Consider the following 25,754-nt stretch of genomic DNA (forward strand, 5'->3'; position numbering starts at 1 on the left):
CTTAGATCTTACCCAAGTGCCGGCCACATCAAGGCACATTACCTTTCGACGACAAAGTAAAACTCCCTACTGCTTCCCTTTGCAAGCGATTGTGTTAGTTCGCTGTCCTTTTTGGGCCACGACCCCCCCGCACTCCATACCGTTCCACATGCTTGGGAATCCTTTTTTTTTAACACCGGCATTTTTAGAATAGTGAAAGAATTTAATATCTGCGTGTATGTGTGCACATCCAACAGGGATCAGAGGGAGGTGGAGGGGGCTCACCAAGAAAAGTTCAGTAAAAGCTCGTTAACAATCCAATTTTTCCCATTTTTGCCGTGCACTGAGCGCGCGCTTACCGGTGACCATGCATGCACGTAAACGGAAGCAAAAGGAAGCAGCTCTGAGCTCCTCCCCGGGGGGAGGTTCCACTTCCTGGGAGGGAGAAACTTTGAGATGCATGTCGTCGTTACCCACGGCTCAGGAGGAAGAAAAAAAAAGATCACAAGCGATGGTGCACAAGGCGCAGTGAAAGAAGTCTAGTTACATTTCATTCGGACGATTGCTTTTCCGTTTCCGTTGCTCTTTTTTTGTAGAGGGGGAGGGTGGTCTTCGAGGGTCGAGTGGCCACGAGCGGTGAAGATAGTGGCCACACAACTTTGTCGTTTGTGTCGTGACGAATTTTCCTTCCATCGGTTCGGGCCGAGTGCCTGCTGCACTTCAATCAGTGTATTGCAGTCGCAGTCGGCAGCGCTGAGTTTCCATGGAAAATACAGCATGGGCCATACGTCTCGAAGGGAAAAAAGGGTTCGCTGTGCACACTCGATCTAACTGCGTCAACTTTACTGCCACCGTTAGCTCCTTTACAGACACATAGAGGCATGCACTTCAATCAGAGTCCTGGTGGAGCAACTTTCAGCACAAAATGCAGGCCGAAGCAAAAGGACGGAGTTCTAAAACGGTTTGCTACATGCATGCGATGGTTTTGCACCAAGAAACTCTCCATTTAAAATTGGCTCGTCACGCAAAATGCTAATTTGCAAATCTCTCGAGCCCAACCACCCCAAATCCACTGGGGAGCAGCAGCAGCAGTTGGAGAAGTATTTGTGTTTCCGGTGAAACGGTACCACCCCCCCCCCCCCAAACGCTAACTGCCAGCTAATCGGCTAACCTCCCCTTGGACTAGATTTATGCCTGATCCGTGCCACTTCAGCAGGATGCGTAGTTTCGGGGACTAAAACTCGTTCGCTTAGCCATGGTTTGGGGGGGAAGGGCAGCGAAAGTTTTTCGATCAATTTCGGTGTGCACCAAGTTCGTCTCCCTGGAAGTGGCGCAAAACGTTCATGGCCCCTGCCCTGTGCTGGCCACTGGAATTGTTCAACAGAAAGGCAGCTGAACTGCTTTAGTGCTATTGCTCCAATGGGGTGGATTTGAATGTTGCAGTTCTTGCCCTGGCGCTCGAGTGCCACCCCCCCCCCCCCCCCTCCCAGCACCGGTTCCCTTCCGCTAATCTGGTGGCGAAGGCGAAACCCCTCGAGACGCCATTACACCGTCTAGACCGGACGCGTGATGAGATCCTGCGGGTGATGGATGGAATAAATTTGAATTGATTGACCGATCAACCCCTGGGACGAAATATGGCGCACATCGCACGGCGGGAAGAGGGTGATAACCTTCTCCCCTTTGCGCTCTGGCAGTGGCCGGCCGGTGGTGGTTCCTTTTTTGATTTGCAGATAATTTCAAATATTACTTCAGCGTCTGCAGCTGGAGTGCGACCAACGATCGGTGATTCACTTTACATCCTGCACTGCATCAATTTGCGATTGAAATGCAAATCGATTTGCTATCGGTTTCATTTGCATCCTCTCTCTCTCTCTCTCTCTCTCTCTCTCTCTCTCTCTCTCTCTCTCTCTCTCTCTCTCTCTCTCTCTCTCTCTCTCTCTCTCTCTCTCTCTCTCTCTCTCTCTCTCTCTCTGTCTCTCTCTCTCTCTCTGTCTCTCTCTCTCTCTCTCTCTCTCTCTCTCTCTACGGGGTGGATGGTCGTGATACAGAGAAGCCGATAAATTCAATTGGAAATGAAGCTCAAATTATTCTACTTTACTCTCTGATCTCCTGGTGGATTGATTGACCATTCCTAAATCCGCTTTCGCATACAAAATGGAGGTCTTGATATCGTTTGAATAATGCATAAAAATCATTTTATGATCAATCAAAGCTGTAGCTCATAATAATGCTAGATAATTACAGACCAAATGGAAGTTACTGCGAGGCAATTAAGTCTTCTTCTACCCAATTTTATGAACCTTCACGTAATGCTGTTTCGAAGGTAATGCTCACTGAATTGATTGACAACAAATTGGCTGGAAAATGATCGCTTCCAGGCGCCGTTTTCTTGCTCGAACAACAACCTCATGGCGTTTATGTCGCGTCGTTGCTCGACTTGCACTCGTTATGCTTCATGCGGGGCTACAGTGTTTGCCACCAACACTACACTACACAAAATTCCTTGCACTGAACCTCCGGCTCGAGAACCTTGTTTGCCTCGTTGCATGATCATTAGCTTAACCATGTTTTGCCACCCTTCTCCTCCACTGTCCACTGTCTTCAGCGAGTTTCCTTTTGCCTTGTGCGGAAACTTGCCATCCTTCCTCCTCCTGGTCGCCTCCAGCAAGCGAACGAATGCCGATACCGGAACTGGTGCCAGTGCGTTCGAAGGGAAAGTTTCATCTTCCGATCTCGTGACGCCCTGCGCTCTGATGAAACGGAATGGTTTTGTCTGTTTGTTTATTGTTAAGGGCATGGTGAAAACTTTCGGCCGCCCTGCATCGCGTCCGTTTCCCGTTCTAAGAACATCCTTCGACAGGGACGAAATTGGAAAGTTTATGCTACGCCAACACCGCTGTCAATATTTGTGCAAACTATCAGCTCCGCCCGCCGCGAGCCAGCATTGCTTTCGTGCAAAAGGTCCTCAATTATCAATTGCCATCCTCTGTTTCCTTTCTTCTCCCGCTGCGATGTGCCAGTGCGGTATCGATGACCGGAATGCTACGCCACGGATCGGTCGTCGCTTCGGTCGTAACCTTCCGTCGTTAATTTCCTCCCAAAGTTGTTGACACTTTGTTTGAGTTTTCCATCACCGTCATCGGCATCGTCATCAGCATCGTACGGTTGTGATTTATGATTCTAATGGTTCCTCTCCTTCCCCTTCCTTTCTTTTTCCTGTTGCAGCCCACGGTGCAGTGTATTCGCCCGGTGGCGGAGTGTACGGTGATTCGTCGCCACGGGATGCCGGAGGTGATCCGGTGTTTGCCGTCGTACCGAGCCAGGACGTCAATCCGGACTACTACATCACGCAGACGGTGTACGGGTTTCTGGACTTTACCACCACCATCGGCAACACGGTGATGATCTTCTCGCCCCAGAGTGCCGCACCGGCAGTAACAGGTAATCAAGCGCAGCTAGTAGAGCCGGTTTCAGGGGTTGCAAAACAATCAATCAACAATTGCGTTGATTGCTGCAACCATGCATCTAGCAGGCACTGATGCAGGCTTTGGTTTATAAGTTGGGTTTCAACAATCGGATTAAAACGCTTTTTGGCATTCACTCGCAATTCAATAATGAAATCACAATTTGAAATTAAAATGATAAATCAAATGAGTAGAGAAGTGCATATCTAGTTTAACTAACTTCACTGACCTTCCCCTTCACCTCAGAGCCACCGAAAACGACGGCACCACCGCCACCGGTGATCGAAACAACGCCCACCACGACAACCACCACCGAGGAAGCGCTGAGGGAGATTAAACCGAGCAAAACGGTCGTACTCCCGGTGCTGCCAGTGAAGGCCGAGAAGGTCAGTATTGTGCAGGTGCTGCCGGAAACCCCGAAACCACCGACCACCAAACCGGCCGGTCCGCTCAAGTTTATCCCGAAAGCCGTCCCAAAGGTAGCGATCAAACCGATCCTCAAGCCAAAACCGAAGATCGTCGAGATCACTCCGCTGAAACCAACGACAACAACGACGACTCCAGAGCCTCAAGAGCAACCTCAAGAGCGATTCATCGTGAAGCCAGTCCCCAAGGCGGTCATCATAAAGCCAGTTGCCCCCGTAGTGAAGGTTGTGGCGACGAAAGTCCTGGAACAACCGACTACCACCACAACGACGGAGGAACCGATCCCGGTGGAAGAGGAGGAATCGGAAGAACAATTCGAAGAACAAGAACAGGAACAGGAACACGAGGAAGCGGCTCAGGAAGAGGAGATTGAGGAGGAGCTCCACGAAGAAGAACAAGCGGCGGAACAAGAAGCGATCGAAGAAGTCCAACCGGAAGTTGTGGAACCGAAGGTGACGGCCGAGAAGCCCAAAGCACACGTTGTGGAAGCTGTTACTCCATCAACAACGACAACAACGACGACGGAAGAACCAGCGGAAGAGTTGGAGGAAGAAGAGCACGAAGAAACGGAGGAACACTCACCGATTATGTTCTCCAGCGTTATCGAGGACGAAGTGAAGGCAAAGCCAGCACCGGTCGAGGTGACGGAGGAGAAAAACAACAAAAGTCCGGCCGTGGAAACCAAAACACCCGAAGTGACCCCGGAAGCTCACGAAGAAGAGGAAGATGAAGAGGGAGGAGATGAAGATGAGGAGGATGAAGATGAACCCGTGCCGGTACTGCAGATCGGTAACAACATCGGTGAACCGGAGTACGACTTCCTGTCGCGCCAACCATCGGAGTTCGTCGAGGAAACGTTCCGCGTGGTGAACCTACGACCGACGGCGACAGCGGCGACCGGGGCGGCGGTGACGGCGGAAGGTCGCGCCCAGAACCCCAAACCGGCCAAACCGAAGCGAGGTAATAAGCGTGGCCACCCGACCGGACTGGTGACGAAGCTAGGCGGAACCGTGGTGAAGGAGGGCGTCACTACCGTCCACGAGACCAGCGTGATCGGCACCTACATTTCAGGAAAGTATGCGCAGGTCCTACAGAGCACCTCTCATGTCATTCAAGGTCACAGTCAGGCACAGCAGGCAGGCACCCCGGTGGCACCACCAGCGGCCCCGGAAGGCGGCGCCGGCGGTCGACGCGTCAAACTGAACCCCAGCTCGACGTTGCGCATCCTCAAGACGGCGGCACCGAGCCTGAACAAGACGCCACGCTACAATCCGGAGGCAGTGGCGGCGGCCTCGATCATTACGCCCTCGCCCGCCTCCCAAGCGCTCGATGACACCGGGCTCCCGCTGGAGAATCTGTTCGCCAGCCAGCCCAGCTCGAGCTTGGTGCGACCGTCGCGCCGTCTACCGGGCAGTGCCGGGAGTGGAAACTTCAAGAATCGCCTAAAGAACCGCATCGGCAAGGATGACAACGAGCTGCAGGAGGCGGTCGGTGGTGGTGGTGAGGAATCGAGTCCGGCTCCGGCCACCGTCACTCCGCAGCCACCGACGGCGGCTGCCGCTGGTTACGGCAAGAAACCCGCCAGCCGGTACCGCAACACTCAGATCGTAAAGCCCGCCGTCAAGAAGTGAGTATGAGGCGCATTCTGCGCAAACGATTGTTGCTGGACGCGAGTTTTTTGCTGATTGCCAACCAAAAAAAAAAAAGAGACAAAAACAAAAGAATTATGCAAAGCAAATCCTCCTTCATCCTTCGTATCTCGATCTCAGCCCATTTTAGCTAGCACGCGCACGCGCGCCCGAACGTCGTCGTATCATGCTTCATGTTTCTGTTTTCATGTTTCAGTTTCATTTTTACGTTTTTTTGTTTTTTTTTTTAATTTCATGATGTGCATGATTGAGGCGAATGAATTGAGCGAATGGTTTCTTAAATTTATCTGTTTCTTTTTTACCTAGATATTTTCTTTTTCATGTTTTGGATATTTGTTGTAAATTGATATTAATGATTTCTTCTTATTTTTGTCCAAACTTATCTAAAGTGCGAACGTCTCATGCAGTTTAATATTTATTTGTTTGTAATGCGAGCATGCTCTTTCGTTTAACTTCATCCAAATTCAACTCAACTGATATTGTTCTCCATTGTTAAAAAAAATGGTCCCTAATTCGTGGTCTACCTAATTATTTTATACGAATTTTTTAACATTTCCACATTCACCAAGTGATGGAGATTGAGTACTGTGGGTTATTTAGCGATTTAAATTTCTATTACAAACACCTGGAACTATACAATTTTACCGGTTACCTGGCGCCTCCATCATAGGATTTTGGCAACGGAGCTACATCGTTTTGTTTTCCAGGCCTGGCAACCATTTTAAGAATATTCTTTCACATTTTCATATTAGTGTGAGGCCCTTGTTTTATAACATATTTAACTATTTTTGTTTTGTATACGCATGAGACGTTCATGTACCAAAAAACTGTAAACTTTGTAAAAAATTGTACAATCGTGCGTGAGAGTGTGTCGTTTTCATCGTTTTTCTTAACAAATTCATCTGCAAACGATCGTTGTCATGTGTGTTTGTGTGTGTTTTTTCTGTTTTTCATGTTTTAATGCACCATTTTCAGAACTTTCATTTTCACATTCTCATCTTTCATTGCGAGTGCTCGTGTTTGTGTGTACTTGTGGTGTTTTATAATTTAACACGTTTAGGAATGTTTTGTGACTTATTTTTTTTAATCACTTGCACGTTTTCATTTCATACTGTTACCATCGATCTCTCTGCGTGTGCTGAAAGTGTGTGCCGCTGTGGTGATCGAGTGTTTTTGTTTGGTTTTGTGTGCATGATCTCACCCCTTTGTTTCATTACAAACTGCATGATTGACTATCATTCTTTGTACCATTACCATCACTCCATCATCATCATCATCATCAGTGGACCCATTCAAATTCTCATCACACGACACGACATTCATCATGACATCACTCATCGACTCATTATCACCGTGTTTTGCTTTTGTTTTCTTTTTCTGGTTTTTTGTTTGTTTGTGTTTGGCCTTCCATGCATGCATGCGCACACCAAACAGCAAAACAGCAAAGCAGCGGCCTGTACATATGTATGAAAACACCTGTGGTGACTGTAAAAAAAACACACTTCTTTTCTCTTCCTTCTTCCGTTTGTTTTCGTTCTTCTTTCCCACCCAAAACACCCGGCCACCACACCCCACCACAAACACCCACCCGCCACGAACCCGAAAACATCCCGCTAACCGTGTTCTTGCAGTACAAGATTTAATCGCTATTCCGCGTCTAGCGTGGAGGTGGCTACGGTGTCCGCTGTGAGCACGGCCGTGCCCGTGCCGGCCTACCAGAACCGGCGCAATAAATCCTCTCGTAACGGTTTCAAACCAACATCATCCCACAGCGTGTCGGCCGTGCAGCCACAGCAACAACAGCAACAACAACAGCAGCAATCACAGTACCAGCAACAGCAACAGGATGCTGCCTCACGGCGCTCGTTCAAACCAAGGCCACAGCCATCGTCCCCGGAGCAGGATACGCCCGGACACACCACGAGTCTGTACAAGTTCAAGCTGAACCGTTCGCCAGGCCGCTGGCAGTACAAATCGCCCGCCAAACCGACCGTAGCCATCCGCAAACAGAGTGCAGTGAAGCCGGTGGCCGGTGCAGGGGGTGCTGCCGCCAAGGATCAGGTACTCACGGATCAAACGTACACCACCGCACCGATTACCGACACGTCCGTACAGTTTAATGATATTGCGCAGCCGGTGGGCGGGGGAGACCACGGGGAGAAGGTGGACACGGACACGGACCTGGACCAGTCGGGCTCGGTGCATGGGAATGTGCTGAACACGGACGCGGAACAGGACAACCAGATCGAGCGGCGCTACCCGATCGAGACGCTCAAGGTGGAAATATCGACGCCGGCGGACTTCCGCGATACTTACTACGAGATCGCAACCATCAAATCACCGTACACCTTCCAGGTGAGCCTTGACCACGGTTCCGTTCGCTCCGCTTTCGATGCTAATACCATTTCCATTCTCTTCCTCACATCGCTGGCAGGTTGGAACGGTAAAGAACACTCGCTACATTACGGTCACTTCGACGATCGAGAAGGTGCTGGAACAGGAGACGGCCACCATCACACCATCGCTGACGGAACCACTGACGGAGAACATTCTGGCCACGACGACGCACATCGACAAGGAGAGCAATCTGCTCGATTCGAGCATCGCCACGCTACCACCGATCGTGCTGGGCAGTGATACCGAGACGCCACCACTGGAAACACTGACGGAAACGTTCAGTACGACGCAAGCGATGCTCAAGACGCACATTTTGCCGGTGGTCCGTGAAGGGGACACGACCAGTTACACTCTCATCCAGACGTACCACGTGACTCGGCTCGTAACGGCCACGAAAACATTGCCACCGATGGAACTGTACCATTTCGTTCCCTCGAAAACGCTGAACGAGTTCAACAGTCGGTTGGATGAAGCTGGGTCCGAGTTGCATCTGGAGCTGGAGTTTGGTGATGATAACGAGAACGAGGATGATGAGAAACCGAAGCGCGAACGGTTACCCTCGGATCTGGATCTGTCGAGCATCGGATCGGACTTTGATCTGTCGGAGGTGGACAAGACCAACATTCCGGAGAACATTCGACCGAAGAAGAAGATCACGGGCAGTAACAAGGATAACCGGGTCACGACGGAAGCACCAGTGACGACGCCTGCTCTGACGCCGGAACAGCTCCAACAGTTGGCGTTGCTTCGATTGCTTAATCCGGCTGCGGCCGCACAGATCCCGTCGGTCATAACTTCTTCGAAACCGGTGGTAAAGCTTGAAACTGTTTACGAATCGCACGTGCTACCGATCATCAACGGGCAGAACACGATCCTTAGCACCATTTCGCGTCCGATCGGTACGATCACCAAGACGAACTACGAAATCGTGACGACGACACTGCCGAGTCTGCCGTTGCCACCGATTCCACAGCTGAATCCGTTCCTGCAACCGCAGCAACAGCAACAGCAACAGCTACAGCAGCAACAACAACAACAGCAGCTTCAGATCCAGTCGACCCCAGTCGTCACGCAGACGATCGTCACGGAGACGAACAGCAAAGTGTTGAAGCTGACGTTCGGTGCCAAGACGGCGTACACTACGCTCTACTCGACGACGGTCGTTCCGACGGTGCTGACCACCTACCTGACGCAGTCCGTCTCGGTGCAACCGACGGCGGCCGCTTTCCCGGGATTTTTCCCCAACCCGTACGCACCGTTCCCGTTCGTGGGATAGATGGCTGATCCAATGCAGAAATGCAGAAATGCTTGCCACTAGCTCTAGTGTAGGATAACGAATTGCGACACCATTCTCTATCACATCTCACATCCTCTCCTCTCCGCCGTCCACCGGAACCGCTGGATGAACGATGAGGGGAAAATCGAAAAAGGCAACCAGCGATGGTGGCATCAACGTGCTGCCACGGAATGGAACACTAGCAGGTGAGTTGGAGGATCATTTTTGTGTGCTGGGAAAGCTCTAGAGTTTGCAGATGCTGGAAGACTGTTTTTCTTGCTACGGTAGTCGTTTTCGATCATGAATTTTGAGTTGAGAATGTTCAAGCACTTGCAGTGTTGAAATACGACTGCGGAATGGCCAAATGCATGCATCTGCCTTTTGCTGCAGATTAGTTTAATGGCTCTAGGATTGAAATGGCTTGAGCTTATTCCTTTAACATCCATTTGTCGGAACAGAAATCACGAAATGTCTCGAAATGCATTTCATTATCAATACATCAGGACATTTTCTTTGAATGCCAACGAGCCGTACAAGGAAATGATGTCGTTGTTAATGGATATAAATAGAGCAAGGAGTGGGGAGCTAATTCTACCGAAGCACTTTTGTTCTTTGAGCTGCTGATTGATTGATTGTTAGCTTCGTTTCAATTATTAATTTTCTGATCGTTCTGATAACTCGTAATATCTGCAGAACTGAACAAATCCTCAAGTATTCTATTTAAAAATACTCTACACTTATCTGAAGAGATTAATTGTATGAAAATTATTATGTTTCATCTACAAGTTCCTCGAAAAAATCTCATCAAACTTGTCTAGGACCTTCAAAATAAGAATAAGAATATTGTTCTTAAACCATCAAGCGCCCAAAAACAGATACGAACACCGAAGTAGTTCTTCCACTAATGTGCCATAATCGGGAGAGAAAACCGTACTTACGAAGCGAACCAATTCCACCCAAAAATCCCATCCTGGGCTCCCATTCAATTCAGCCAATCTCGCTCAAGTCAGCAAGCCTGCCGCTGTAAGCTGGTAGTTTGTAGAAGAACCGAGAAGAAGTCGAAATTGAATCAAGCTCGGGCAACAGCATCCTGATAGATAAAATGTTGACTTTCGAAAACTACCTTCTCTTCCTCCCGCACCAGCCCAGACAATTGGCCCGCTCTAAATAAACCGAGAAGCGTTACTTAATTTCTTCGCTTAACTTTCGCGAATGGACAAAATGTTTGCCAAAGTTTCCCGCCCGCCCCTCTTGAGCTCGTAAACTTTTCACGCCATCTTCCAATTATCGTTCGCGAAAGTGAATCCAACAGGATGCCCGGCGATGGAACCGCAGCACTTCATTCTTCCTGGTTCCGTATCTCGCTAGTTCTTGTTTCACTCGCTCGATGAAACTGCATTTCCGCAGCTACGGTTCGTAGGCTGGTGCGGTGCGGTCAAGAGATTTGATTTCCTTTTAGCGTTTGCTACTTCTGGCTGACCACTCGTGGGAGGAGGAAAATTGCAACAAGTTTGTGACTTGCCCTTAAACCCTTCTTATCTCCAATGACCATCCTCCAGTGGTGCAATGTGAGGTAATAAGTTCCGAACGGATTAATACATTCATTCCATTCGCATTCCTTGATTTTTCCTTCGGTTCTCCGTATGCATTCGTTGCTGTTCTGACGACTTTGGGCATTATGCTGTCATAGTAATGCCAAGGAATGCTGATTCCTTTTTCCTATTGGTCAAGTTCTTTTGTTCGGTTTGTATTCCTACGAAAGTCCATAGAAATTGATGTTTCAACTTCGAAGCTTCTACGGAAACATCAAACTGACTTCATTGTAATATTCGTCCATCGAAGTTAATTTCACCGAACCCCTGTCTGTGCTCTTCCCCTTGTCTACTGACGAGTTCTGGCTGCCCCTCCAGCAATATTGCCTCAAAGCTGGACAATACTATTCTCGTACGGTATGCCCGGAGACGAATTCAGAGAAAGATCGAAGCAAAATTACCGAGAATGGGGTATCGTATTGGTTTGATTGAAATCCTGCACCACCCTTAGCAGCCTGTCCCTGGACAGTCCTCCCGGTACCGAGACAGCCAGACAAACGGATGTCCGTATGGTAGTGTGCACCAAAAGTTGCTAATAACAGTGAATCCCTTCGCACCCTTTGCCTGTCACTATGCCTTTCCATTCAAAGGATGAGTTTTTGTAGTCCAGTCGAAGGACAAAAAAAGAAAGGTTTATGGAGCGCACAAAAAAAAGGTCCATGCTTAATGTTCTCCGCTCCGAATGGAAGTTTATTTCACTCGGCAAACTTACTCGGCGCTACTGCCTGAGTATGATCAAAACTTTTGCCGCTCACAAACCCAAAGGCAACATTGTCATTGTCTTCCTTGATGGAGCCACCGAGGGAACGAGCTGAGTGATGGAGTTTGGTTGGGTTGTCTTTTCGGGGGTTTTTTTTCCCTGTCTGTTTCCTTCTGTTCCTCGGTAACATCCCATTGCCATCATGATCATCACCATCATCGGCATCATTAAACGGCTTTAGGTTTGCGATAGAAGACTGGTACCGGATGGATCGAAGCTTACACATAAGAGAGATCCAATCGGTAGCTAGGATCGACCGTCGCTGGTATCGACCACACTGGAACAAGATGGATTCCGGCTTCGAGAAGCACACACTCGGCCGAAAAGTATCCTGGCGGGTCGGGCGTTAAGATCAACTTCACCGTCACCGTCTCATTTCGTTGCTTCTTTATGACTTTGGCGTGGAATTGCACCCTTCTTCAAGCTTCTTCGCACCCCCGCCAAATCGAAGTTGAGTGGATGAGTTTGAGTCTTTTTCTTTTCTGCTTCTATTTCCATTTTCCACTCACCATTCGTCGTAATTCCCGGAGGGGCCTGTAGCTCGGGCCAGCAAGCCGTTTACTTGTTTTATTACTTCACTTTGGGATAGCGATTTTTTTGTTGTTGGCGCAGTTGGCTGCTGTGGGAGGGTCTGGATTATTTCTTTGTTTTACGCATCCGGTTTCCGTTCACCCTCGATACTCTTTATCTTCCACTCTGTGAGTGGCTACCGAAGGATTCTTTTGTTTTCTATCCCGTGGAGCTTCTGGCCCCGTTTCGATCGCTCGATCGTTTGGAGGAAAAGGTTCTGGTGCTTCGCGGTACACTTCCTGTTCTACGCTGGCGCTGGACGAGGTGAGCTATTAACCAGTGGCCAACAGGAGCGTAGGGGAAGAAGGATCCAAAGTCGGGTCAGGATCCCGGTCTAGCTTGTTTACGGTACACCCGTCACCATCCCCAGCGACGGATAAATCCATTGTTGGATCGGAAATCCTTAAACGGATTATTTTCTGTTTCGACTCGATTTACTACCTCCGGTCGCTCGTTTCGGTATCCCCCACCCCCTCCTTTTTCCCGCCCAATCCGATCAGGCTATTTGCACGCGATGCAGGATGATGCAACCCTTGTACCGGACGAAGGGGTTTTTACACTGAAAAAAGGGGTTTTTTCCTCCCCAATGCCAAGGCGAGAAGTTGCGAAAGAAAATCAACAAACAACAACGAGCGACGACAACGGGGACGACGAGAGATGGGTTCGATCCCTGTCGATTGATTCGATTACTGGCCATCCTTTTCATCTCGGTCACTCAAAGACAAATAAAAACCGACCGAAAGCAGTGGGCGAAGGCCATACTGGCTGACTGGAGTGACACTGACTCGTGTAATCGATTGACGACTCGATTCATCCGTGTACTCGCAAAAGCACATTCCGTTCGGGTGCCTGAACGAGGTATGGTTTTGTTGTCGTACCGTGGTGTGTGCTTCCGGATTTGTCGTAGAAGTTGGTCGAGGTTTTTTGTGAAGTCGTAGCTCGGTTTGGCTTCGACATGATCATCATCATGCTGTGGTTTATGCTACCACTTGGCACTTTTTGTGACGGTGCCATCTGTGACTTGAAATGATCAAAACCACACCGTTCGTAGAGGAGTGTCTTTTTTATTCGCTTGCAACTGCAAACAGTTTTCCAATTCAAAATGATTGCGGTCTCTTTCATTTCGGTAATTTCACAAATTATCCCAGCTAGAAGATAGGAAAATGTTTTCTTTTACTTTTTACTCCATGGTTTTGAGCACATTCCTAAGACCACTCGAGGGTGCATGTGGAAGGGAACGCCCGTTTCACCTCAGAAAACAGGGTCGACCTAGCAACCTGCCTAGTAGTGCAGCTAGAGAGAGTGCATCGCTTGAATAGTGTTACCGTTGGCAACGGTACTAACAATGCTGACGTTGACCGCTCCACAGCCAACAGCAACATCGAGCGTGCAGTTGTCAACGACCTGTCAACGGGCGCCACCTGCCTCCGAGGGAAGTCAAGTGACACTAATTAGTGTGAATATACTACTACGGCCTTAGTGTCGAGCAAAAAAGAGGGATCCAGGGTGCTCAGGTTGTCGTTCTAGTCGAGGTTGTCGCTTGAATGCGTAGCCAGAGTCAGAGGAGCAAACCTGCTGATTATTTTCGTCCATAGCCCCGTTTGCTACCCACCCAACATGCACAAATGCACCGACACAAAACGGGGCACAAAACCGCACCGGAATGTGGTGTGAATTGTTGCGTGAAGTGTTCTCGGTCCGGAGCATCGAGCGAGCTCTTTATATTTTTACTTTTTTCTAACCCCAAAAGGGGAGATGCCCTGTGGTTCATGTGAGATTGTTCTTCGCCCCCTTTTTTTTTTTGAGCTGTCACCGCTATTAACCTTAGCGTCACCCTGGCCCTGGGTGACTTTGGTGAAGGCGCAACCACTTCACGGCATGGCGTTCAGGCAGCTTGCCCCATTGTGGTTTGCAATTTGACCCTCACCCGGGTGCCCTCTTTAGGCCACGCCACTGGTCTTATCGTCGCCAGCAATTTGCTCGAACAGCAGCACCTTACAACGCGCTTGCTCTCGAGCATGGGCATTGGTGGTGTGCAAATTTGAATCCACTCCCCCACCTTCTCAAGAGGCGAGGCTCCGTTTGTGCTGCAAAGAAAGAAAGTACCCCAAGGAACCGAACAGTACCGCGGTGAGGGTTCGCTTAAGATGATGGTCCTTTGATTTACGACAAATCCATCCCGTCCACCCACGGGAGGGTGTGCAGCCAAGATTTATGTGCATTGTAGAATAGAAATCCACACAGAACAGGGTTCGTCCTTTATCCCCTCGAGAACCTTCTTCGGAACTGGAGCGCGTTTACGGTTGCCGTGTATTTTCACCCCACCGAGTCGATAGTGATCTGGCGACCATGAGTTGGGTGAATTCAGGGGCCACAATTGGGCTTTGAAGTAACGTGTGCGCTTTTGCCGGGGGCGTCAGAGCGGGACGAGGGATCGAAATAAATTTTATGCACCTTGGCGTGCGTGGAGGTGGAGACGACCATGACATGCAGCGTGAATTGCGCTGCAATTTATTTCCAGCACCAGTTTTGTTGCCCGTGTTCCAAAAGGGTCAATCCAACGGGGCTGACTCTGCAGCGTTTACCTTTTACGAGTCAAGTGAAGTGATTCTGGGATATGCATCGGATGACTATGATTTAAACTGAGTCAGCACTACACTGCTTGCAATGTAATGCTTTTCTGCGATAGAATGTTTGGAAGAATAGAAGTGAAAATATTTTCCGAGAAACTCAAACTGATGATGTCGTGAAGCTTTGAATGTAAACTTGACGAGCGGCCATTAATATCGTTTACTATTCCTTCTTTCCTCTACTTGCAGAAGACATCAAATACAATAAAAACCAGACTTCAACGGCGGGACATCAAAACTACAGCGATTACAACCTGTACGACCATCGATCGCACAGAACCGCACCAACTGAACCGTGAAGCTGTCTTCGTTACACTCGATAGTAGATGTAAAAGGAGCTGCAGAAACATGTAAAACCCGGTGTGCTAGCATATGGTGCCCCTTCGCTTTGTACCTAGTACCCTTACATATTCTTAAAACAATAGTCAAGGCCACCGAAACACCGGGAAACCGCCGACGGAAAGGAACAAAAACTCCCCGGAACAGGTCGAGAATCCGGTTGGAATTCGCTGGCGGCGTTGGCGCAGCGTAATGTTTTATGTTATTTGCATGTTTTGCCGCCTTCCACCCGGGGGGTGGGCCAGCACTGATCGATGCCCTGGAGATGGCATCGGATCAAAGTATAACCATGACCATGGCACAGGAAGGGCGTCACCGAAACGAAGGAAAGGACCAGACCAGACGAAGAGGGACATAAAATATTCCATTCCGTTTAGTGGACGAAACATTTTCCAACCCGTTTTTTTTTTTCATTCTTTATTTCTGTGGGTGTGCGGCCACCACCACCACCATTTGTCTGCCTCCATTTTGTCCACTTTTTCTTCCCTTCCTTCGCGAGTACACGGGGATGGAGGAAAGTGGATGAAAATTTGCCTTAAGAATAGCATTAAATTTAATTCAGAGTAGAGCACTATAAAGACCTTAAAAAAATTGTTTGCTAGAAGGGAGTCACATTTTTCTCCCATCGAGCGAGCCCTTCGTGCCGTTTGTTTTTTATGCGGAGAGTTTTGAGGGTTTTCGTAAGGTTGCTGCCAGAGGCGGTGGGGCTGCGCATATTTTGCGCCGGCTTCACGAAGCACCAAGTTGATACCAAGATCCACCCCGCCCGGGAAGAGGCAGAAGGAGAACCTGGTGCATAGAGCTCAAGTTAAGTGCAATCATGAAAGCTGGGATTGCCGCAGTCTAGGGCAGTGTATTGTAGAACGTTGAAAGGACGGAACAGAGGTTTGCAGCTTGAGTTTGGAGGAGAATTTGAACGTTCGTCACCAGCAGGATCCTCGTAAACAGATAGTTTTGTAAATATTTTATACGATTATTGAATGCGCGCCATTGGGTTTGTCACGTTACGTCGCGACCCGAAGCGAAGCACGGTGTCTGTGGGCACTAGATGTCGGTTGCAGTTACAGAGCGTCGATCATCTGGGTCGATGCACTCGAGCCGTGGAAGGAAGAAGTTGAAGTAAACTGGCATCAATCACAAAACGGCCAACGAAACGATCGCTCCTATTATGTTATTTGTGAAATGCGTACTGAACAAGATATTGCTTTTCTTTTATTTCTTTTGTAAATAATTTATTACTATTACGCCACGAAGCGGCGTTCCGTTTTTTTGCTTTCTTTTTTTTAGCCAACTTACGAATTTCGATACTGAAAATGTCCATTATTCATTTAGATACGTAAGAGAGTAGCAAGTAGAAGTAAACTGTTCGAAGTAAAGCTGGCGCTGCCTCGTAATTCGTAGTTTGAACACTCCAATACTCAGTACTTTTAATCGCCGTGGACGTGGCGTGATCATTGCGCGGCAGTACCGATTTTATCGAATGAAAAATTGAGTTTTTTTTTATCCCTATCATTTCCTATCCTAATCACACTTTGACGTAGCCTATGAATTTCTATTGTATATAAGATAGCTGTCGTCCATTGTCCTATCAGATTATTTTACGCTATTCCATTACCTGTTTGTCAACGATAGCTCAAACTATACGAACTGCTCGAAACGATTTTTAATAAAAGTTTTCCAAATAATACTGTTCGTGTTATCGTATCGAGTGGTTTTCGGGGTAATCATAGGAACAATGAAAGAAATATGCGGTAGGATGAATCTCTTGTTCTGAATCAGCGTTCATTTTATGACCAAGGCATTGTGCTCGTGGGTTTCAATAACCACCGTAATATGATAACGATCAACAAATATGACTCTGCTTATTACGAAAAGCAATGAAATCAATCAAAATGTGTGAAGCAGCATAAATTGTTGAACGAATATTAATTATTGGTATTTCGATGTATTCCTTTCCTATGCGCTTTACTCACAATTAAAATTATAAATGAAACCCATCAACTTTACCCGTATTTATTACAGCAAACCAATTACCAATGATTAAAAGTGGTATAACATTCTCCCAAAGGTAGCGCCTTCGTTTTATACAATAATCATAGATCAATTTTAATGTGCGTAATAATCGCTAGAAAACTCATTTGAATTACTCCAAAACCAAAACGAATTTGCTGTATTAGGATCCAATTGAATAACACATCTCGAGCTCTGTAAAAAAGGAAAAAAAACCTACTAAATTCACGCATGAACAGCGCAACATAGGGAAAAACATCGAAAACCTATGCTCGCCTATATTCCCGTGACCATTGACAGCCAAGACAGTCATTATGGCTCCACCAGCCCCTGAGTGTTATCTTCAGCGACACAATACTACCATCGCTCCATGCTCGCAACCATTCAAAACCACGCGCACAAAGGTGTGGATGTTTCGGAAGAGAAAAAAAAGAAAGAAAGAAAAAAAAGCGAATCGCTGACCCCATAGCAGCCCACCTCCCCCAGGCCCGGTGCTGGTGGATAGCTTATCTTATCAGACACCCTTATATCGCGGTGGTACAGTTTGTTCGCGCACAACGCCCTATACGCTCGCGGGCTCTGCGACAGGTACCTTTCGGGACGGTCCACGGCCAGATAGTGTCAGGGCTCGCCATTTGCAACACGTTGGCTTTTCGTTTCCAATCGTTTGTGGACTTGCTCAAGTGAAACAGGGAATTTTCAGCCAACAGCGGTACCGGCCAGTGAAGGTTGCGTTACGAAGAAAGACCAAACTTCTCTCAACTGACCCACGGGGGTGTTTGTTTTTTTTTTGTGCTAAAGCAGTTAGTGTAAGGTGCAAAACACGAGAAAAAAACCATGGCTCGGGGCGAAGGGAAGGGCGAAAGTGTGGCGAAACTGTCCAGCCAAATCGCGTGCATCAAGTACACGCTGTTCTGCTTCAACATCGTGGCATGGGTAAGTGTCCCTCCCCCCTTTGTTCCCTTTACAACCCTTACGACCAACTCGTCAAGCGCGGCCAGACGAGCGTACGGAACATTGTGCGAGTCCGCACAATTTTCCCAAAAAATCATAGCAACCATGAACAGTGTGTGGTGGTTACAACGTGAGCTCATCGGAATTTCGAGGAACGGAAACCACGGAGCGCGACAGTTTGAGGAGTGATTCACGGCCTATCTCGATTGACATAGCAGCATAGCATGGCTGGCGTGGTGCTGTGATAGTGTGTCTCCTGTGCTGTCATGGTCATATCATGCGTGTGCGCGTGTGTTTGTGTGTCGAAAGAGGTCCAGAGTTGTTAGCACACGGTTAACGGCTTATCGCAATAGGAGGAGCGCACTGATAAGAACCAATTCCAGTGCCGGTAGTGGTGGAGGACCGATTGTGAAATGATTGAAGCAAAAAAAAATAGAAGAAAACCGAAGCAACCTGTTCCCCGGGGGTCTGTATGTGAATCGATCGCGTATTTTTTTTTGGTGTGAGAATTCGTGATATGAAGGAACTTGGAGCTCACTGGAGTGTTCGGAATCGTTCGCCGATTTTATTTGTGTTATCTGTGGACAGAAACGATACAGGCAGGCTTAATGGTGAAGGTGTGGGATTGATTGAGGTTATGACTCATTTACAAATACCAGCGAAAAGACTCGCGTATGGCTGTGTGTGTTGCATAAGGAGCTGTGTGATCACAAATGGACAACGCACGTCGATTGACTAAAATGGACGCAAGGATGATTCAGTGCAATGTTTAACACTACAACTAAGTGTTGCACAATTGTAATTGAATCAGCATAGTTTCTAAGAAGTTTTCTAGTTTTACCCATTCTCAGGCATTGCGATTGTCAAATTATTAATTTTCCACCATCAACAATAGCATCAATACAATTTTATGAAATAAGCTGAAGTTTTGACAAGCAAAATATATTTTTCATTGTCTATCCGCAAACGGCCGCACCACTGCGATGTAAAGTTTTAATAGAGTATTATAAATTTGGGCCTTCGGTCACAGTTTAGACGCAAAAGATATTCATACACAGTCCCTTCGTGAGACTTCCTGAAAAAAGGGAAGCCACCGTTTTATATCATCTTCGACGGGAATGCATAATGGCCGGTTAGAGAGTGAGTTTTATGTTGCCGAAGCCGCAAAAATTCATAAAGCACACACTCCGGATGGGGGGGGGTGGTGATGGTACACAACTGCCAGCTCATTGTGGCTTCCTTTAAAGATCGGAAATCAAACGAGCGTCTTTGCTCGAGCGTCGAGCTCAAAAAGGTTCATCCGAAACGTGGGGGTTGGGATTAAAAAGCGGTGCTCTCACAGCATCAAACTCATAAAAATGGCGAATTTATGACGGAAGCCATAAAACCCCACCACCATCGCATTCCTGCACCACCCTCGCTCCCACAAAACCAAACACAACCGGGAACTGTTTGCCAAAAGCAGGGAAAATGATATATTTCTTCGAACGATTCGAACGTTGTTACGGCGTGGTGTCGTGTCATGTTTGGAGCGAAGAAAAAGCGGGCCAGAGCCACGAGAAAAATGATATAAAAGCAAAACACAAGACATGATAATTCATTGCAGGGCGCGTTTCGTTTGTCGTCTCGTCGTTGGCGAAACCGTGGAGCCACGAATAGAAAGGAAATCGAACTCACACGGCACGCTGACGGACTGAAATGAAAGACGATTTCTGGGCAGAGGATGACAAGGGATGGGATTCACATTTTACTGCGTGTTTTGGTGCCTGCCCAGGATTGTTGTAGCGACTGAGAAGCATCAGTTTATGAGCTACGCGAGCTCGTCGATCACGCCTATTGAATGGGCGATCGGAAGCGAATCTTCTCTTTTTGGATTTCTATTTGAATTTGGATGAATATTCTTCCATCGAGATGATTGTTTAACCATTCGGTTGTTGAACAAGTAACATGAATCGAATCCAGCAATGCATTCGTGATATTAAAAGTGATTCTAAAGTGACTTCATATTATTTTGCGTCCAGTGAGGGCACTTTTAATTAGCATATCAACAATTACTCAATCAAGTGAATTGCTCGTGCAGTAATCGATTGCATTTGGTGCCCCCGAGGTTCCTTGTGTCCCGACAGAAAGGTCTGCCAGCCTTTATAATGATCGCTAGTCGAGAAGCCAATGCCCGAATGGCCCTCGGTGGTAAACGTGGGCGCATCATCTACATTGAAAGGTTTCTCCCTCGCAGCCTCGGCACGAAAAAACTGAAAATTTCTTTCCTCGAAGATCGACCCTTCCAAATGGAAAGGTTGCGAGCAAATTAATACTAATTAAAGCGCCTCAGCAAGTCAGCATCCCAAGTAGGCTTCTCGGTCAATTACTTTTCTACCCGAAGTGGCACCCGAAGCCTTCTGCGAACCCAGGTCAATCATACACCCGGTTCATTGGCACGTTGAGGAGAGCAGAAACGAAGCAATCCAATCATCGTCCTGTGGATGCTGAGATTGGAATATTGAATAACACTTCTTGCTTGGCTTGCCAAATGAAAAGGATTTTTTATATTATTAGACAAACTAAGGACCATTACTGGCCGATTAATTCAATTCGTCTGGCCATTTTATGCTCCAATAATAAGATAGAAAATTGAGCTATTGGTAAGTGGAGTAACAAAATAAAGCATATTACTGTATTTATGTTAAAAACCACACGCTACCAACAATGCTACGATCACAAACACAGCACAAATTGCTCGATTATCGATGACGCATCGCTTGTTAGCTCACATAAGATGCGTTCCTTTATGGGAACCAATCGGTTTCAGCGAAGTGTCGATCTGCTGGTTGTGCGTACGTGCAAAACAAGAAAAGAAGAAGTAAGAAGTGGACCGGAACCGACACCGAACCCATACCATACTGTCCCGTTTCCGGGTACAGCGGGCGCGTGTAGGATGTGCGCGCGAAAACACAACGAAACATGTCTCCGCTCGATTGATGATCGATTCGTTCGCTCGTTTCGCTGTTGGCTGAGGCGGGAGCAGCAACAGCATGCCGTCGATTATGTTACGAAAAGTTTGACAAACAGACGTGTGAGAAGAGAGGGGGAGCCAAGGGCTTGCAGACACGCCAGCCAGCCAGCCAGCCAGCACCAGAGACAGTCTAGCGCGCGCTCTTTACGATTCCTGTTTGCTGTTTCGCTGACGCAAGTCAGCCGGAGTGGTGGCTGCTGCTGCTGCTGCTGCTGCTGCTATTGTTCTCATCCTGCCCTCATCCCTTTCATGGTGTGTAGAAAAAATAGAAGAAGAATCATAGTAAGCATGGAAGTTCCTTCTTCTTTTTTTTCGGGCTTCTGTTTTTATCTGTCTACTTTACGACTTGTACAGCTGTGCTGGAGCACACTACCCGCCGCCCGGTTTCTCACTGGCCACCAGCAGTTTCCAAATAAAGTGCAAAGTGTACAACCGATTTTCCACCCGAGTTTCCCGAGTTCGGCGTTGTGGTGCAGATCCGAAGGGCTGAACACAGTCGCGCGCGCACGAAAAGTAGGTCTCGCGAGAAGAACAAGAAATCGAGAAACAGTCCGTGAAGGAGAAACACGAGAGAGGTAAAAAATGGCGAGCAAAGTTTCGGTCCCGTTCCGGCCAAAATCCCGGCAATTCATGGGGCACCGGTCAGATCTCTGGTGGGGGGGAAGGGTCGGAGGGGCCGTACCAGCCGCATGGCGAAACATGTTTCATAAAATGCCTTGCTGGCACATGGGGCTGTCCTTTCGAAATTCGCTTCGTTGGCCCATTTTCACTGAGAGTGTCCTAGACTGAGGTTCTGCCTTTTCCTCTACATTTTCTTCTGCTCTTTCGTTCGTTCCCGTTCGTTAAGTTTGGCTAGTTTGGCGAGCGGTTGTACCGCGGGATCGGGATGGATGTTTTTCTTCGTGGTTCGTTCGTTTTGTTTTTTTTTTTACAACATTTATAGTTCCATGTTCCACCGTTTTCTTATATTTTTATACACTCTGGCATGGACTGCTGGCTGGTGCACTAGTGCCAGTTCCCTTCACCAGAAGACACTTGCGCTGCGCTGCGCTGGCAGAGAAAAACGAGGGGGCAAAGTTAACCGAAGTTCCACAGTTGACTTCCTCGAGTTGGAGGTTTTGTGTCTCGCGCCTCTCGCCAGCAAACCCGCCTGGGCTTTGGTTGCAGTGTCTCGGAAAACTTCTCGATTTTTATTATTCCACACTACCCACACCCATTGCGCGCGCGCCCAGTGACCCAGTTACCTTTTTGGGGAGCTCTGGAGAGGAGGAGGAGAAGAAGCTGACCAAAGGCGCGATAGGAAGAGGGCGACCGGGAGTGTGGTCAGCTTCCTGCGTCCTCGGGAGCAGAGTTCGGCTGTTTGTGGAAGGAGAGGGCGTGAGAACGATTTATATGGTGTGAAAATTTATCATCTCTACGTGATCTTTGCTCATTGCCGCAGCTTTTGGTTTTCTTTGGACGGTTTCCTTCTCTCTCTCCTCGGGAGGTTTGAAAAAGGGTGAAGGAAAGTTCAGCTTTTTCTTCTTCGTCGTTTCGTTTCCCCTGCCGTAAGCGAAGCAAAAGAAGATGTGAATGATGGCTGAAGGCACTGTTGCACTGAAAGTGGTTGTTTGTATTCGACGCCCATTCGCACCCTTCGGACGCATTCCCGCACGATCGGGTTTGGAGTGCAATTCGGAGGTTTAATCGCTAGATACTCGAATGCGCGATCATGGCCAGTGTGTGTCTGGTTGCTTATACCTGTTGTGTTTGTGGGCAGGGATCGAACGTAATTTAGTTACAATCTCAGCGCAAAACTCTCGATAGGTTTGAAGGAAATAAGGGAGGTGGAGGATGTTTGTGCATCCGTAAAGCAGCGCGAAAGCACGATTGAGTGTAGAAACGAAGGGCGATAATAGAGAAGATACCAGTAATCGATTATTTAATTTCGTGATAGTACTACCCGTGAAATTATATCATCAACCAGGGGGGGCATTGTTTTAATGTTACCTTAAACGAATTGTTGATGCTGATCTTTCGGCTTTAGGGGGTAGCGATTGAAAAGCTTCGATGTGTAGTTCTCTAACTAAATCAAAGCTTCTGTTTGTTATTTGCGCCGGATTGTATTCGGGTTTAAAATTTTCTTTAATTATTCTTAAATTATACTCAAATATTTTATTAATGCTACGGAAATTCAATTTGAATTTTAAATGATTTAATCGTGATTAAATAAGTACATCTTCACAAGAACCCAAAGTAGTAATGAACAAAGTTGCATATAAAAGTTTTCTAATAATTCAATCACCTTTGAATGAAATACACGCTTCAAAAGGAGCTATTTTGTTAGCCTTATTTTCCGGTTTATTTCCGTGTTGAATGCTATTAAATGATTGCTAAGTGATGAAATGATGAAACATTATCCTTTGGATTAATTTAAGCTGATCGTGAAGGACTAATGCATATTGCATCAGGTCGATCTGACGTTTGATTAAGCTTCCTCAACGGATGAAACTGATAACAATTATAAGAATCATAATTGCACAACATCCTTCTGTCCCTTTCCAGTAATTCATAATCATTTTCAATTAGCAAAGGGTAGACAAAAGCAAATTCTTCCCAAAAATGCAATCAAAAAGTGATCCATTATAATCAATTCCATGTGTCAGTCGAGGTTTGCAATCTTCGGCGTCACTCATACGTCTTCCCAACGATGTAACGGAAAACACGTGGAACAAAGCTGGTCAAATCAAATAAATTCATTCACTCATTCAATTAGTCAATAATTTTAAGTAATTCGTATTGCCCCGGACTACCTGACGGCACCATCTCGGTAACTCGAGGAGGAAGGAACCATATGAGCTATCTGGCTACCTAAATCCTTATACGCTTGTCCAACTTCGACCGTGCAAACCGTTACACGGAGCCAATTCATCCACAAAGAACTCCTTACTCATGTACAAAAATTTTAATAAATGTCTCGCTCGACTACCACCTCCACCTCCACGACTTCACACGTCCACCTTAAACCTTTGACCGAAACATCCGTTTCGGAATGGCGCCACTTCACTTTATGAAATCTCCCCACCGCAATAAGCTTAGCACTAACAGCATTCCACGCGGAGAAGGAACTGCGACCCCTTTTCCGACGATCTGGCTGCCCCATGCTCGCCCCACACCCATTGGAATGCGTAAATATTAAATTCCACAAGCCCGAGGTCTGAGGGAAACATACAACATCCATCTTACAGGATGTTACCCACCTTGTGGCCATCCCTTACCGCTGACTGCCAGAATTTGATTTTCATTCCTTTGCCGGTTTTTTGGCCGGTTGCTATTTCTGGGTTCGGAAAAATGATTTCTAATTGGAAAGGAGTGGTGGTGCTGGCCACTTCTAGCCTACTAACAGCAGCAGCAGCAGCAGCAGTAGAGTCGTGAGGATGCGAAGATTAATACCAACGAAGACTGTTGCCAAGGCGTGCTCTGATGTGTTGCTATGTTGCTCACGGGGATAATTGGCGAACATTAGCTGCGCCGCGAAATGCAAAGCGTGATAACAAAAAGCAGCTTAACTCGGCGATGTTGGCGAATTTAACATAAAAATAATTCCTCCCAACGTCCTCTGCCGAGTGCGCCAAAAGGAATTTGTCCTATTCCCCACTCCCCTTCTTTGGCATGGCATATTCAGAAAGGAAGCCAATGCTGGAAGCCACGTAACAAGACAGCAGCACCATGGCACCACAGCCATCCATGGGATGGATGGTACGGGTTTGGGGATGGCGGTTCAGTGGTTCAGGGTTGGTCTTTGGGGACTTCTCAGCGTACCGTCGCTACGCTACACCCTCCCCCCCCCCCCTCGCCGCCTCTGTACGTATGTGTGTGATGTGCAAAAGGGATACTAATGAGATTATTCCATTAGGAAGTCACTGAAATTGCGACGACGTTGACGTTGAATGGAATTTAATGAGTGAACGAGCGTGGAGAATGCTCCACAATCTTCTGGGATTTTGGGTTTGAGGAAGGGACCTTCCTCTTTACCTTTCCCTCGCTTCCGATCTTCTGCCCCCTTCTTATCGTACGCCACGTGCCTTGCGTGGCAAAGTGAAAAGATGGAAAAAGCGTTTCGCGGGAATTTTAATTTCCCATGGCCACCAGCAGCAGCGACGCCACGATGCCATCATATTGGGAGTATAGTGTAACACTTCTAGTGGTGGCCTGCTCCTTGGCCGTGGTGTGGTGACAGGTTGGGTTCAGACCACCATCACCACCGCCATTTCGGTCGCGTGGGAACATGTGGTTCAGCTCAGCCCTTTGCTCAGCTTATTTGTGATTTATAATTCATACGCAAATGAGGGACACAGCAGACACACATCCCACCACACCACATGCGAGCATAAAACCGCGAATGGTAATGATGGTATTCGGTCGCTCGGTGTTACATCATAGTTCCATCCTTCTTTGTATGCTGCGCAAGCTCCTAGTAGGCCTTACAGGGCGCCGCACGACACCTTAGCGCCATAGTTCCGCCAACAGAAGGGATTCAAATGAGCAGAGAAAGAACCGAGTGGTACCGAGGCGGGATCCATTAGGATTGAATTACGATTCGCTAAAATGAGTCTCATGTCAACATGTCGTGTGGCAAGTGGAGGACGATGGTGGAAGCGAAGTTGCCTCCTGGGCCTCCCATTCGCTGCCGAAAGGTGTTGGCAGTTAGCT

General features: G+C 47.6%; 2 protein-coding genes across 4 annotated transcripts in view; both read left to right on the forward strand.

Moving 5' to 3' along the window:
- The window catches only part of LOC126577156 (titin), a 121,157-nt gene extending 104,251 nt beyond the window's left edge, over nucleotides 1-16,906 (forward strand). Inside the window, exons 5-10 of one of the 3 annotated variants that reach the window (XM_050238592.1) lie at nucleotides 3,208-3,423; nucleotides 3,693-4,832; nucleotides 4,989-5,499; nucleotides 7,153-7,876; nucleotides 7,956-9,400; nucleotides 14,936-16,906. In XM_050238592.1, the coding sequence (XP_050094549.1) occupies nucleotides 3,208-3,423; nucleotides 3,693-4,832; nucleotides 4,989-5,499; nucleotides 7,153-7,876; nucleotides 7,956-9,194 (3,830 nt within the window). In that variant the 3' untranslated portion in view covers nucleotides 9,195-9,400; nucleotides 14,936-16,906. Of the gene's footprint in view, nucleotides 1-3,207; nucleotides 3,424-3,692; nucleotides 5,500-7,152; nucleotides 7,877-7,955; nucleotides 9,401-14,935 lie in introns of all 3 variants that reach the window. The other 2 variants (XM_050238591.1, XM_050238590.1) reach the window with 2 other exon arrangements.
- Nucleotides 16,907-17,656: 750 nt separating this feature from the next.
- Nucleotides 17,657-25,754, forward strand: part of LOC126577345 (tetraspanin-2A) — a 39,515-nt gene continuing 31,417 nt past the window's right edge. Inside the window, exon 1 of the mRNA XM_050238880.1 lies at nucleotides 17,657-18,031. Within this exon, the coding sequence (XP_050094837.1) occupies nucleotides 17,933-18,031 (99 nt within the window). The 5' untranslated portion in view covers nucleotides 17,657-17,932. The remainder of the gene's footprint in view (nucleotides 18,032-25,754) is intronic.

The sequence above is a fragment of the Anopheles aquasalis genome, chromosome 3, assembly GCF_943734665.1.
Source record: "Anopheles aquasalis chromosome 3, idAnoAquaMG_Q_19, whole genome shotgun sequence".
Classification (NCBI taxonomy): Eukaryota; Metazoa; Arthropoda; class Insecta; order Diptera; family Culicidae; genus Anopheles; species Anopheles aquasalis.